Source organism: Helicoverpa zea, chromosome 9, assembly GCF_022581195.2.
Source record: "Helicoverpa zea isolate HzStark_Cry1AcR chromosome 9, ilHelZeax1.1, whole genome shotgun sequence".
Taxonomy (NCBI): domain Eukaryota; kingdom Metazoa; phylum Arthropoda; class Insecta; order Lepidoptera; family Noctuidae; genus Helicoverpa; species Helicoverpa zea.
Genome location: NC_061460.1, coordinates 2914407 through 2928897, shown reverse-complemented (window position 1 = coordinate 2928897; position 14491 = coordinate 2914407). Strand labels below are relative to the sequence as shown.

At 36.8% G+C, this 14491-nt stretch overlaps 3 protein-coding genes across 4 annotated transcripts; all 3 read right to left on the bottom strand.

Moving 5' to 3' along the window:
• Positions 1-480: 480 nt before the first annotated feature.
• LOC124633428 (60S ribosomal protein L22-like) lies at positions 481-1699 on the bottom strand. 2 transcript variants are annotated; one of them, XM_047168643.1, is made up of 3 exons: positions 1543-1699; positions 1173-1461; positions 481-676 (listed from the first exon to the last, which is right to left on the bottom strand). In XM_047168643.1, the coding sequence occupies exons 2-3, from the start codon at positions 1450-1452 to the stop codon at positions 513-515; spliced, it is 444 nt and encodes a 147-aa protein (XP_047024599.1). In that variant the 5' UTR covers positions 1453-1461; positions 1543-1699; the 3' UTR covers positions 481-512. The 2 variants fall into 2 exon arrangements, with proteins under 2 accessions (XP_047024599.1, XP_047024600.1); XM_047168644.1 differs by lacking the exon at positions 1543-1699 and having other exon boundaries at positions 1173-1505.
• Positions 1700-5554: 3855 nt separating this feature from the next.
• Positions 5555-9584, bottom strand: LOC124633425 (E3 ubiquitin-protein ligase RING1). Its single transcript, XM_047168639.1, has 4 exons — positions 8728-9584; positions 7655-7827; positions 6563-6735; positions 5555-6114 (listed from the first exon to the last, which is right to left on the bottom strand). Exons 1-4 carry the CDS (start codon positions 9480-9482, stop codon positions 6070-6072), a joined length of 1146 nt encoding a protein of 381 aa, XP_047024595.1. The 5' UTR covers positions 9483-9584; the 3' UTR covers positions 5555-6069.
• A 1660-nt stretch (positions 9585-11244) lies between these two features.
• LOC124633322 (protein transport protein SEC31-like) lies at positions 11245-12647 on the bottom strand. The gene is made up of 2 exons (XM_047168507.1): positions 12391-12647; positions 11245-12174 (listed from the first exon to the last, which is right to left on the bottom strand). The coding sequence occupies exons 1-2, from the start codon at positions 12406-12408 to the stop codon at positions 11314-11316; spliced, it is 879 nt and encodes a 292-aa protein (XP_047024463.1). The 5' UTR covers positions 12409-12647; the 3' UTR covers positions 11245-11313.
• Positions 12648-14491: the final 1844 nt, after the last annotated feature.

Sequence of the window (14491 nt, the reverse complement as noted above, 5' to 3'; positions counted from 1 at the left end):
AGTTATTATAATAGCAGCCGAGATTATGATTTAGTTGGCAATGGCAAAGATAAAAGTAAGACCTTGTCCAGAAGAAGCGAATTCGTCGCGAAACGTTTCGCGCGCTATTGAGATACTAGGCACTAATACATCGCGTCCACGCAAGCATCGCGCGAATTCAAAATACGGGCGTACGTCCCGTGCATAACGCCAGACCCTAGACTCGCGCGTATTGCGCCCTTTCTGGACAAGCCCTAAATATAGGTCTGACCAAACAAGCTATAGTATATTCTTTAAATATCTTTGAGCCCTGAGCACAAAAATGAGCTTCTGTTTTCAATAGTAGTTAACATCTACAAAATATATTGTGCTAAAGATTAATTGGTGTGGAGTGTATAATAGAATTGTAAGAAATGTCTTGACTTCAAATTCAGTCTATCAAAAATCCTGGTGACCAAAATAACATAAAAAAATAAAAAACTATAAAATAAAACGAAAGCATTAGTTAAAAACTATTTTATTGTGTCAATAGCTTAATCTTCATTGTCCTCGTTGTCGCTGTCAGCGTTGATGTTGAAGTAACGCAGCTCGTACGAGTCATGAGCAGATGCAACCACTCGCAGCCAGTCACGGAGGTTGTTCTTCTTCAGGTACCTCTTTGTCAAGTACTTCAGATACCTCTTTGAGAAAGGAATGTCTGGAAACAAGGAAAGATTGTGTTAAGACAATTTTTTTTTTAGTTGTAGCTTCTATTGATCATAAATAGATCAGTATGTAGGACAGATCATTTGCCAAATATATGAGCAAGTTAGGTAGGGATTGGTTAGTAGTCAAATCCAAGAAAAAATGATTACTAATGGAATTGACACTTTTATTCTTCAAAAACTTGCAACTTGCATGAGATTGACTTGAGGAAAAATACCTCATTGTCCATAAAAAATTATTGAATGCCCATCATAATAGCTTAAACCATAGGTTCTCCTTAATCTAGCACTAAATGTGAACGTTGTCTTCACCAATATTCTCACAATAAATATTGACTACTGCACTAACCCTAAAAGCCCATACACAAAGAGTCATCTAAATTGTTGATGTGTTTTAACATGAGAGTTGAATTCTAATCGTCATTTTATAGGGATGTTAAGGGCCTAATACATCAGATACTTTTAGAATGATGGTAAAACGCTACTAACCTGCGTTGATGGAGATTTTCGTCTTGTCCCTAGCGATGACAACGTGATTGCCTAGGTTATTTGTTTTGCCCTCAACTTTGACGCGCTCCTTCAGGTACTTCTCGAAGTTGCCTACGTCGAGGATGCTGTCCTCAGCGGGGTGTGTGCAGTCGATCATAAACTTCAAGTTGATCTTCCGCTTGATGCCTTTGCCGCGGATTTTGCCACCTTTGACTCCCTTCTTACCAGACTTCTGGTGAAGTTGGGCTTTTTTAGCCACGGGTTTCTTTGCAACTGCCATCTCGGCAACCTGAAATACGTGTAGATTGTTTAAAACACACTCATTTACTATAATTCTATGATATTTCTGATATTTTATCGAATAACCTACCAAACACGTGTAGAGCAGTTACCGTAAAAACTGCAAAATGGCCGACATAAACGTCAAATTTTGTTGAAGTTGGCACTTTTGTTTAATGTTGCTATTAAAAAAAACTTTTAATTCACTGCAACTAAATAAATAGAATATCACTTGGAATGCAGCGATACTAAATGTACTAATATTTGTAACATTTTTAGGGTTCCGTAGTCAACTTGCAGTTTCGCTACGTCTGACTGTCCGCAGATACTCTCAGTGATGCAATATGTAGTAAAGTTTAAAAAGTGAAAAGAAATGTTTTATTAGGGTACGTAAAGCTACAAAAATTGGGCGAATTTCTATTCATTCCTACGTGTGATATTGTTGTATATTTATTTATAGATGAATAGGGGTTTACTAAAATCATTTCGTGATAATGTTAATATTTTCGGAAATAATCGATCCAAAAGTTGAAATTATTTTTGACCCATTTTAACTTATGAACCGTAAGTTTTAAAAATGTGAAAAAATCTCAAATGTAGAATTTTATAAAGACTTTCTAGGAAAAATATTTTAACTTGATTGGTAGAACAGTTTTTGGAAATAGGCACATAATAATTTCTGAAACAAGTTTGTAATTTAACCAAGTAAGCATTTTCAACTGAATTTTCATACTTTATAATCCTAATCGTATCTTCTTTCAAATGAAAAATAATCTTAACATAATCCAACATACAACTACAATATTCATCTAGTTTTTACAAATGAATTACCCACTTCCCCAAGAGATGTCGCTGCTTCTCGCTGTTAGGGTACGTCTCAATAGCTGTCTACCGACTGCAACTGCAGACCGCATGTTCCGCAACTGCACTACGGGTTTGTATGAGTATATTCACATAAAACAGTTTTGAATCGAAGCGGCTGCAGCATATACAGTCACTCTCAGATATCGACCGATTTCATGCAGTCGCTGCAAGTGCAAAGATAGCGATTGAAACTGGTATTCAGCTACATCCGATGATATTGAAAGAATCTACCCCAAATAGCTGGCAAAAAGCACTAGTACAGAATACTAAATTGGCACTTGGCCCTAGGCAGATGATGGCTGATGGGTACGAGGTAGCACTGGTACCAGTATCTCTATAAATAAAATAATATTACTTGCATACGTACTTCGAAAGCAACTATAACACCTACCTACAACGGACAACCTATTGTTATTGATCTCTGCTTTCATACACAACGGTAAACAAAGGTTGAATCAAACGTGCGGCAAGTATAAATATTTGTGTTGCATTTAAATGCAAGGTGCATCTGGATTATGTACTGAGTAAAATTGTTGGCAAATTGTAGGAAAATACATTCCTTCAAGCCGAAAACCAGCCATTTCAGCTGTTGGATACTAATCCTGCTATTTATCTTATAGTTTAGTAGAATTAAAGTGATTAAGAAAACACACCTGCCTAACTTAAGTACCTTATTAGCACCCTGTGACGTAGGTACATAACAAAAACGGACATTCAACCGGTCTCGTTCTAAGGGGAGCGGTATAAGCGTAAGACTATTGTCTTCGCTTCACCTCCGTGATATTATTTCCCATGAATGAACAACGCCAGTCAGCGAACGAGGTCACGGCAATTTTTTTACCTGTAGTGATGTAATGCTTTACATGTTTCATACAAGTCACATTCACTCCTTTGTCAGTTACCTCCGTAAACTTTTTGTTATTGTGTTTTATTTGATTGAAGATTCCTCAAGATTATGGATATTTGACAAATCTGGCGGGAAAGTTTGAACTGTTAAGAAAGTCGAGCATGCGCATTGCGTTATCATGGCATCGTGAACTTCGTGACTTCTCGTACCAATACGCAAGGCCCCTCTAACGCAGTTTATTTACGCCGTGCACGGAAACTGTCGGCTCGTGCCTCACCGCATTAAACCTATTTTTGTAGTTAACCTCACTTCTATTGGTAAATCTACAAGTGAATCATCATTTGAATAAAAGTTTTGAGTGTCATTATGTGTGGAACGAGTGATTTTAAACACTGGAATAACCAAGCTTTTTGAAACAGTAAGACTACGCTTCGTGTGGATGACTGATTGTCACGAAAATGTAAGCAGTTTTGTTGATGAATAAGATCAATATTTGAAACAAATAGGGCCAACCGCATTATTTTTCTAATGATATTAGAATGGATAATTGCTTTGTCCCCTGCGGTTGCGACGAAAATGAAGGCATTACAAGAGCGGACTTCGATCGCTTCACGGACACCATCGAAAATGTTCTTAACGATGAAAGGGGAAGAAAACTATTCAGAAATTTTATGCGCACCTCAAAACTGGAAGATGGACGTCGAGCTTTAATTGTTTGGGAGCTTATAGAAAAATTGCTTACTTATGAAGAAACTGAAGAGAGCGGATCACAAACACACCAACATTGGTTGAAAGAGGTCGACATTTTGCTTAAAAAGGCTGATAGAATAGATGAAGTGGAATTCACTACAATGGAGAGGATTACTACTGCACGGCAAGCTGATAACCGGGAGGGAATTATAGAAGGATTGCACTCGCTGAAACTAGAGGTAGTAAAAGCACTCCGACGGGAATACAGTGCCTTCAGACAGCGCTTTACACCGCGACAATAAAACACCGCTTAGAAACCACCCCGTGTTGGCATAGTCAAATGTGAAGTCCAGTACAACTTTTTATAGCGAATAGTTAGCACACAATACAAAATGTACAAATATTCAGAAGTGCTAGAAACCTACTTGCAACTCTGGTGCTGTGTGCCATATGCTAGGTACCGTACAGAATTCTAAATTTTAAACTTCGCGCCGGTTTACAATAAATTGAAAGATGCAAATTTTTTTTGAGCTTCAGAATAAGTTGTCTAATGTCTACGTTTGTAAAGTAGGTAGGTAGGTACCTACCTATACGCAAACATTTTTTTTATATTTTCGCAATGTTTCACTTTTGATAGGAACTTACTTAAATTGTTTTTTGTTGTGAGTTTGTGTTGTTTGTTTGTTCTGAGACTAAATAATTCCATTTCAGTGTGATGACTATTTTGAATAATTGTAAGGAAAATAAACTATTTATTGTGATCTTTGTTGCCTTATTTTATCCTTTTAGGTTTAGGTATCCCTGTTATCAGGGGAGGAGTTGTCATTGCATATATTATGTATAGGCATTACAAGATAAAACGGACATAAGTACCTACCTACGTGATATTTCTAAGGCCCCGCCCTTAACGCTCGATTGGTGACAGATATTCCCATGCACTTGTTATTATCTGAGTGGTGCATTTGATAAGTAGGTACCTAATCTATCCAGTATACCATCTTGAATGCTTTATTTATTGCGACAATGTAAAGAGACGTAACTAAGTGTACGTATAGTATACAAAGTACAAATAAAACTATGAAGCTAAAATGGCAACCCCCTTAAATTAACGGTACCCATGGCTCATCAGAAATCTTATAGGTATTCCCTATTCGCGGAAAGTCATCGCAACGACACAGGATTTTACGGCTATTTTAATGCCAATTTTTATACTTACAAGTTTTTAAAACCTTGCAGGTACATTCATTTATTGTAGGTGGATACAATTTCTCGCGTCTATTGGGTTACCCTGAGATTAGTTCTCATATTTCTGGGCTCAGAAGTACCTATTAGGCTATTTCAAACAGATTATATTTCATTACTACGACTCAAATAAAATTATGATACTTATTAGATAATATTAATTCCATAATTAGTAGTTAGGTGTGCCTAAGTAATTCCATAAATTCTGCTACCAAATTAGGGAAAATATGGCATTTTCGGGTATTATCGGAGAATAGGTCTTGCATAGTAGTATGAAAGACCAATAATGTGTTCAGTACCTACCTAACTACTGTCTTATCTCAGTTGTCCTATGAGTTAGTAAAAAGTACCTAACTATGTAAGTATCCTTCCTGTCTTACTTACTATTCATTGGTATTAATGACTAGGTTTCTGTCTGCAGCTCATCTAAACTAGGCATTCTGGCTAAATCAAAGATAGATGATATTTGAATCTGTCATTTAATACAATAATAATTGTACATTACATTATAAAATTTCATACAATTGAAGAAGCTCCTATTTCTGTTAAAATAACCACCTTCATGCAGGCAGTTGCATTTTATTAAAACTATAATATGGAATTCATATAGATATACAATTACAGTGGAGAAGGACTTGATACATTAATTGTACCAGGATTATTATATTATATATTTACAAATTATAATAGAAACCCCTAAAAAGTTAAAACAATCAGTAAATTCTGCATTGTTAAAATAATGATACAATTCATTGAATTCATAAAATAAACTGACATCTTAAAACTAAGCCGTACATAACTTATAATAAATTTTATATTCTTGAGATATATTCAGTTGATATCTTATCACAATTAACAAGAGCCCAAGTCTCGTTGGTAAATCGTGTTGTTTACACTAAGATTAATAAAATAACTTATAAATACTTTATCACTGCACTTTCATATGAGTCTTTAAGTAAATGTTGCTATATGTATTTAGGTTTTCTTCCATGAGTAGTACATCTCCAGTGGCTTGTTTACCTGAAAAATTAATTAATCACATCTGAAAATAAATCGATTTGCATATGAATATGCAATTGCAATATTATCCTTTATAAGCAAAACTTATTGTTGGGATATTGTCCCTTTACTATACTATAAAAATAAACCAACAGTATAGTTATCGGCACGGATAATGAGCTCTCGGCGGAAGAGTGGGGATCGCTTTGCGCACTGCACACTTAAGACAATAAACCAATAAATCACTTCTGCGCAGGTGAAGGTCAGGGCTCAATATCCTTGCCGATGATTATAATATGAAGTAATGTAAGTAATATACCTAAAACCTATTCCCAAGTCAGGCATATAATCGCACACCTTGCATACATACAGGTTGAATTGAGAACATCCTTGTTTTGAAATTTGTTAAAACAACATAATACACAAGTGCATTTAGCATCTGCAAAAAGTATAGAAACAAAAGTTTTACCTTCCAAAACTTATCGTTGATCTGGCGCAGAGTCTGTGAGCCGGCTAGAGGCACAAACTGTCCAGGCGCCGGTGCTACATAGATGCAGAAGTTGAGCAGGCGGTATGCTTCCGGTAGTTCAGCATCCAGATCTAGTGTCAGCCGCATTGCCAAGTACTTGCTCAGGTGGTCCACTGAAATAATAAGAACAAGAGTCAAAAATTTTGAAAAAATCAAAATCCTTCTTAAATGGAGTTAATGCTATGGTAATTTTTAACACTTCTGTGTTTACATGTACTTTTAAAATTAAACACTTTTATTTTAAAAAGCTTGCCATGGCAAAGTATGGGGAAAAATATCCATAGTTGCTGTACTCTTTTGTTTTATAATAGTGTTATTTCCCTTATGCACAATTTGTGCATAAAACTTATTTGTGCAGCACAAATAAGTTTTTTACATTATCTGTTACAGCCTTTTTTATATTATCATTATTTATATTATATTATCTATGTTAAAAAAACCAGGAACCATCATTAATTGTAATAATACTTGCAATACAACAGGTACTTCTAATGATACAATTATATGTTTTATTTCATATACAGACCTTGCACTGAAGTACTTTTAAGTAGAAAATGGAGTATCTATTATCATTGTTGTATTAACATTTTCATTGCATATTATGATTGTTGGCAAAGAATCAATTTGATTGGTTGTATTGGTCTCTTATTAAGCCAATTGAGTATAATAGTAGATAATGGGCCTTGAGACAAATAACAATAACTTGAATTATAGAATCTTACCTCTACATAAAATTCTGATTAATATACATACACATATTATGTCAATATTTTAATGTGATAAATATTTATAGGTAATAAATAAACTGAGTCATGGATAGAGTATTAGACGATAGCCATCAATCGCAAATGATGACAAGACCCAAGCAAAACTGTAATCTTGTAATGGTTTGTTAACATATAAAAAGGATTTCTGATCCCGTTCTTTTTTAAGAATCCTGTAGAAAAACTGGTATAACTGTACCAAAAAGATACATAGATGATATAATCGCTATTGATATAAATATGAAATTAAGTTCTGCAGTACACTCACCAGAAGCATTAGCAGTGGTCTTCAGATATCTGACGGAGCTGTCTCTCAGAGCCCTCATGAGCTGGTTGTCTCCTGTCATCTCAGTGGGGTGAGGCTTGAACACCAGCTCAATTTCATTGGGATTCAGCGGCTCACCCTCGCCTTCTGTGTCCATTGAATTCTCACCTTCAGTCCTGGAATTTGTTGTAGAATATTTTTTAAGAATTTTACATACATTATTGTAAATATATTTAGTTCTGTAAATATCTATGTAAATACATAAACATATACAATTAGGTCCTGTTAGACTGTACCATCAAAGCACTATAATTTGCGTATGAGGTTGGTGCAAATGGGGAAGATGAGGTCAGATAGGCAGACGCTCCATGTATATCACTGGTATGCTGCTGCATCCGGTAAGACTGGAAACAGACCCCAATATAATTGGGTGGTACTGTAGGTATTAACGCTCAATCCTTCTCCATGTAAGAGAAGGCCTGTGCCCAGCAGTGGGATGATAAAAAGGCTGTTCGGTAACAGTACTGTAGGATTTATTCTGGTCATTATGTAACTGAAGTATATTATTTACTGAAAGAATTCGATCCAATCTATTTTCCTATATACATGGACACCAATGTAGGCCATATCATATAGTTTGCTGTACAATAGGTTCAAATGCAAATGCCACTTTAAGATAGAGTAATGAATTAGATTACTATTGGAATATAAATCTGAGTGGTGATAACACCACTTACTTACTTAATTGTAAAATTGATTTCACTGATTTGTGAATTATATTGTGCATTTCAAGAAATATACTTGGGAGACTTAATTTGAGAAACAGAATAAGGTTGAATATAGTTACCGGCACGGATATTGAGCTCTCTGCGGAAGAGTGGGGATCGCTTTGCGCACTGTACACGTAAGGCCAAATAAACCAATAAATCGCTTCTTGCGCAGGTGAAGGTCAGGGCTCAATATCCGTGCCGATAACTATACCAATACTACATCAAAGTAAATGTATTTCTATCACAGATCCACAAATCATGAGGTAACATTAACTTATCATCACTATCATAAAAGTAACAACCAACCTGCCATCGCTAGATTCACTCTCTTCACTTCTTTCTGACGTCAGAATGGACTTGGCTCTTTTAGTGGTGCTGGTGTTTTTTGACACCGAGCTGATATTAGATGGCACAGGGGACGGCGTGCTTCTCACCGATGCTGGATTTGATGTTGACTGGCCTCCAGATGGAGTGGGATTGCCTGTGCTAGATGTGCCATCCTTAGGAGCAGTGGGCCCACTCCCTGCACTGCCATTCTGAGCACTCTCTGTGTTACCATTTGAATTAGAAGTGTTACTATTGTCTTCATGATTCTTCCTAGATCTTTGAGGCCTATTCTGAGACTGCAGTTTTATCCCTTCAGTAATTGAATTCACTAACGACGCCTGCGAGTGTGACATACTCAGCTTAGTCAACAAACGCTCCTGATGAGCCTCGTACTCATCTCTACTCGGATATATCTTTGAGATCAACAAGTCAAAGTTGGGGTCAGGCCTCAGAGAGCGTTTGGACACCAACTTCTTTCGACAAGTAGGACATTCCTTGTTGCCTGAACGAAGGGCAGTTATAATACAGTCGTTGCAAAATCTGTGGAGGCATTCCTTTGTAGTCATAGTCTTCTTGAGCATGTCTAAACATATCGGACACATTAATTCACTGTGTAGACTGCGGGGGGACACCGCGATCTCAGTGGCGTCCGTGATGACCTCCTGCGGAGTACGGTGAAGCTCATACAAGGATAGCTCCCAGGTTTTATTCTGGGATGGCTCGGTCGACGACATTGTTTTGGTTTTATAATGCCTCACTCAAGAATTATTTAGTTTTTGTCTTTCCGTAAATGACAAATAGTACCGCAACCACCATGTTGGCTCAAACACTAGTGATGTGCGTGGACTTGCCAAATGTCAATAATGTCATGTGGCAAAATTGGTTAGTCGATTCCAAACAGTTGACATATATCGCCTACGATTTTCAACAAATAAAAACGTGTTTTGATTGAATTGTTTTGAAATATTCTTGTGGCCTATTTAACTTTTTATTCACTTTCTTAAAAGTATAGAAGTAGTTTCATGTTTTACCAAAATCAGTATATTTTGCCCTACTTTGCCTCAGTTGCTGCTTGACACTTCCAGTGGTAACAGACCTACACAGATTTCTCATTATAAGCGTGCATCGATAATCGCATCTATAACAAGTAATCGAACAAACATCAAGTACCGTTTCAATTTACTGATCTATCATTTCCTATGTCTACTTCGATTTGATTAATTAAGACAACTTTTGATTAAATATTTTGACTTGTTGTATCAACTGTAAAGTAGTCTAATTTAAAAGATACATTCAGTTAATCGTCGAGACATGGTTAAGCAATTAAAATGCTATTACTATTACCATACTTTATCTCTGCGGAGGTACGCACGTCAAATATGATATAGATTATATGGGCAACTCGATAAATCGATCAAGATAGCGAACCTTAAAAATATTATTTTTATGGGTAAGTAGACACTTACCACTTAATTATTAAAAAAATAACCTGAAATAAATAGGTACGTAATGACCGAGCAATGCTTCAAGATCTTATACATACTATTTATTTATTCTGCTACAAAGGGATAATAAACCTTTATTTTTTTTCTATTTCTTTTTTTTTAAGAAAACTCCGCCTGTGACGAGATGGAGAAATATTGAGATATTATTATTTATAGTTCGTAAGTTTTCACGGAATGGAAGAATGACGATGATTACTCACGATGTTGGTACCTGTTAATTCTTACATAAACACCTTTTGTAATCAGATACTTACAATACAAACCTTTGATTATTGCAAACGTTTCTTGAAGAAGGTTCTTCAAGTAGCAAGTGGAATCGCCAGGCTAGCAAGCACCTTATAAATCTTTCTTATTTCTATAACTAAGAATTCGTGTTTTATTTCGTAATCATCATCTTCCTGCCCTAATAATGTAATAATAATAATAATGTCGCGACACCTTTTCACACACGGTCGGTTAGCCCCATGGTAAGTTATTTATTAACTTGTGTTATGGGTGCTAACACAACTGATAAACTACATATAGCTACATATATACATATTTATAAATACATATAGTAACACCCAGACCACGGCCAACAAGCATGCTCATCACACAAATATCGACCGAACCGGGAATCGAACCCGGGACCTCAGGTTCGGCAGTCCGGCTTGGTGACCTTTGCGCCACGGAGGTCGTCGCCCTGTTCCCAAGTCATTTGGGGTCGGCGCAACATGTCTTTTTCTTCCATTCCTCTCTGTCAGACGTCATACTTATTCTACTCCCTTCTGCTTCATGTCCTCTTTCAGGCAATCAATCCAGCTTTTCCTCGGTTTACCTCTGCCTCTCCGTCTTTCCACATTCATACTTAGCACACTCTTTGTAGCATGCGTTTCACACCGTCTCATCACATGCCCATACCACGACAAACGCTGACCTCTCATTTAATATTAATGTAATACAATACAATAATACACCAGAATAATAAAATACACCAGAAAAAAACTTAATGTTTAACAGACTAGCCTTTTATTTCCAGGAATTATTTCACAAAACATAGTTTCAATTTCCCAATTCAAGTTTATTTACCGGTGCTCAATATAATCGGGTTGGAGTTACCAGATTGAACAGGAATTAGGTAAGAGCCACCAGAATTGCTGTTGATATTACTCTGTCCATTCAGTGGTATAAGCGTGTACACAGTGGAGCCAGGCTGGTTCTGATTGGGCGACTGGACCAAAGTTCCTTGAATCTGATTCCCATTAGAGGGGTTTGTGGCTATGATAACCTGCTGCGGCTGGTTAGGTTGCTGAACATACATCGGCTGGTTAGACGGTTGTTGGACCAACACAATAGGCTGGTTAGACTGCCCATTCGGCTGATTTGTCATCACCATAATCTGCTGATTCGGGTCACGATTTGCTGTTAACGGCTGTTGGGTGTATATTACATTAGGTTGGTTCGACATCGGCTGCACATTAGGAGCTGGCTGGTTCATGTTCGGTTGGTTCGTCAGCACCGGTTGGTTGTTCAAACGCGGCGGCTGCATCACCATTTGAGGGTTATTTATGCTAGGTTGCTGATTTTGAATGGGTTGCTGGTTTAGGGTGGGGGGCTGGTTCGTCATTACGGGTTGTGGCTGATACTGCTGGTACTGCGGCTGATTTGTGTTGACTGGCTGGTAGGTGGGCTGTTGGACAGCATTGGTGTTGATTGGCTGGTAAGTTGGCTGTTGGACACCGTTGGTCACCGGCTGATAGTTCGGTTGCTGATTTTGCACTGTTCCTTGGACCTGTTGGCCATTGTTCGGCGAATTGGCATTAGCTCTGTCCTGCAGATTCTTGAAGGCATCAGATGGGATGAACACTCCAGTGATCAGGTTCTTCCCTTGGTCGTTTGTTGGGTAGCCATAAGAGAGGGCCACAGCTCCTAACACCACAACCTGGAAAAGGAACACTTTTTAGTTAAACAGAAAAAGGTACACGCCTGATATATTAAATTGCTTTCTGTTGTTAATATGATGAAAGTATGATTTGTGATTGAATCAAGTTGAAGTGTAAAATGCCCATTAAAAATGTAATCCCGACAAATAAGAATGTTCATATGCCTAAGTGTCCTTTCCAGTGTACATATGGGCCTGCTACATTTTTTCACTTACCAACTGTATTCCTTTCATGTTGAAGACACAGTTCACTATGGTAGATCGTTGTCAGCTATTAGGTTTTATATCATAATGGTTTCACCGTTAATTGATAACCTAACGACATCATCGATTGCTGTTTCTATCGGTATTTCTGTGTAAGTAATTTAGAAAATCCTCATTTGTGGTCGCACGTCATTATTTTGTTTTGTGATTTAGTTATTTCTACAGGGTTTTCCAAAGACATTGGGTTTTTTCAACCAAAATTTCATATTTATGTACAGTCAACTTCAGGTCAGTGGTAACAGTTTTATAGGAAAATCGTACTTATTACTATTGAGCTATGGTGCATGACAGTTACCACCTATGTGCAGTCTACCGTACAGACAGGTCCATGCCGAATACTGGAAATATAGGTCGTTAGAAGAACTATGGGCGCACTGCAAATAATGCACATTGTCTTTAACGTGACACATTGAACACAAAAATGGTAAAATTGCTACAGGTAAGGACAACAGAGACAACAAGACATAAATTAACTAAGCTAGAACGACACTGATTAAAAGCACTAAGTATTAAATTCTACCGAGCATTAGGCTCTAAAGTGCGTACATCTTGGGCCGTATCTAGGAGAGAGCGTAATGACTCGTGTTATGGCTAATATGACAGGCCGGCAATTATGATAATGTGTGATATTGCTAACTCGATACATAAGTTTACTGTAGCTAGTGTTATTTACTGTCTTCAACGTAGGATTTATGGATTCTCCTTGGATAAAACTGACTAGGTAGGAAAGTAAATGCATGGCAGAAAGCTGATTAAACGGTATGAATTTTGATTAAAATAGTTGTTTGAAACAATGTAAATCGACAGTAGGCTATTTAAGAGGCAACAAAACTATTATTTTTAAACAAATATAAAAATAAGAAAAATAATGTAGTTCGACTGCGGTTAGTTCAGAAGATCACCGATAGTAACGATTCTGACAACAGACTGACACTTCTTTAGGATAAGGTTGTTCGCGAAAGAACATGTTAGTGAAAAATACAAACTTTGAAGTCTAACTTAAAACACCCAAGTACAACGAAATCTTCTTATCAGTTTTAAAACACCTACTTAAAACCAATGAGCAACTTTCCTTCGGGATACCAAGTAGGTACATATTTAGAACTGGAACCGTTCTGAAAATTGTGTACCTACCTATTCAAAACTTGGACAGCCCTAAAAACTATTATGTGCTTAGTGGTCCAGTGGCCTAGAATCATAACTTTTATGGTAATATCGGAAGATTGGAGTGAGCCGTGCTTTTTCGTAATTATGCTTATCCCGGGCGCGGAACACCTAGAGAGCGACCTGATAGAAACTTAATTGTACTTAATTCAGAGAAAGGCTGTGTCATAATTATCTCTAGAGAAATTCTAAATAAGATTATTCTGATGCCATAAAGTTGCCAGTCATATTTTATGAAGTGCTTTATGGTTTGCTTGCTTATGGTCAGTTTCAACCTTAAATTATAGTAACTATTTTCTTTAGTCATAATTAAATTCAATTAAAATGTTGCTTTATGGTCTGGCTGGGAACTTGGTTATTTATCAATCAAAGAATTATAGAAATGATTAATGATACATTTTCGACTTCGTATAAGGAAACAATTTTCCACTCATTAGTCGGGCAGTAAATATTTGGTTAAATAAATTGTAATTAAATCTTCATAACTCCTTAGTATAACTTAGCGGCAATGGTACATACCAGTGCAGCTCTATATATTAGATACAAATATTCGGACTGAGCGTAACCAAGGAACGATTCGTCTGTCACATTTTCAGAGACATCAACATTTTTAAGCGTAAGTAATTTTACAAAATCTTAAAAGCAGGCATTCTAAAACTAGTGTTATTTTATGGCATAAAAGTAAAACATATGGCACCAATAGAGTATCGTGCCCGTGGTGGCACGCAGCTAAATAATTTGGGTACGCCATTATTTTGCAAGTTTTCAATTGTAGTTTAGACCATAATGACGTACTATTAAATATTGCTCGTGGATTCAACCGGATCACATAGGAACTACGTCCCATATTCAGAATAGAGCCTATACCTGTGCGTTTTATTTATTATTA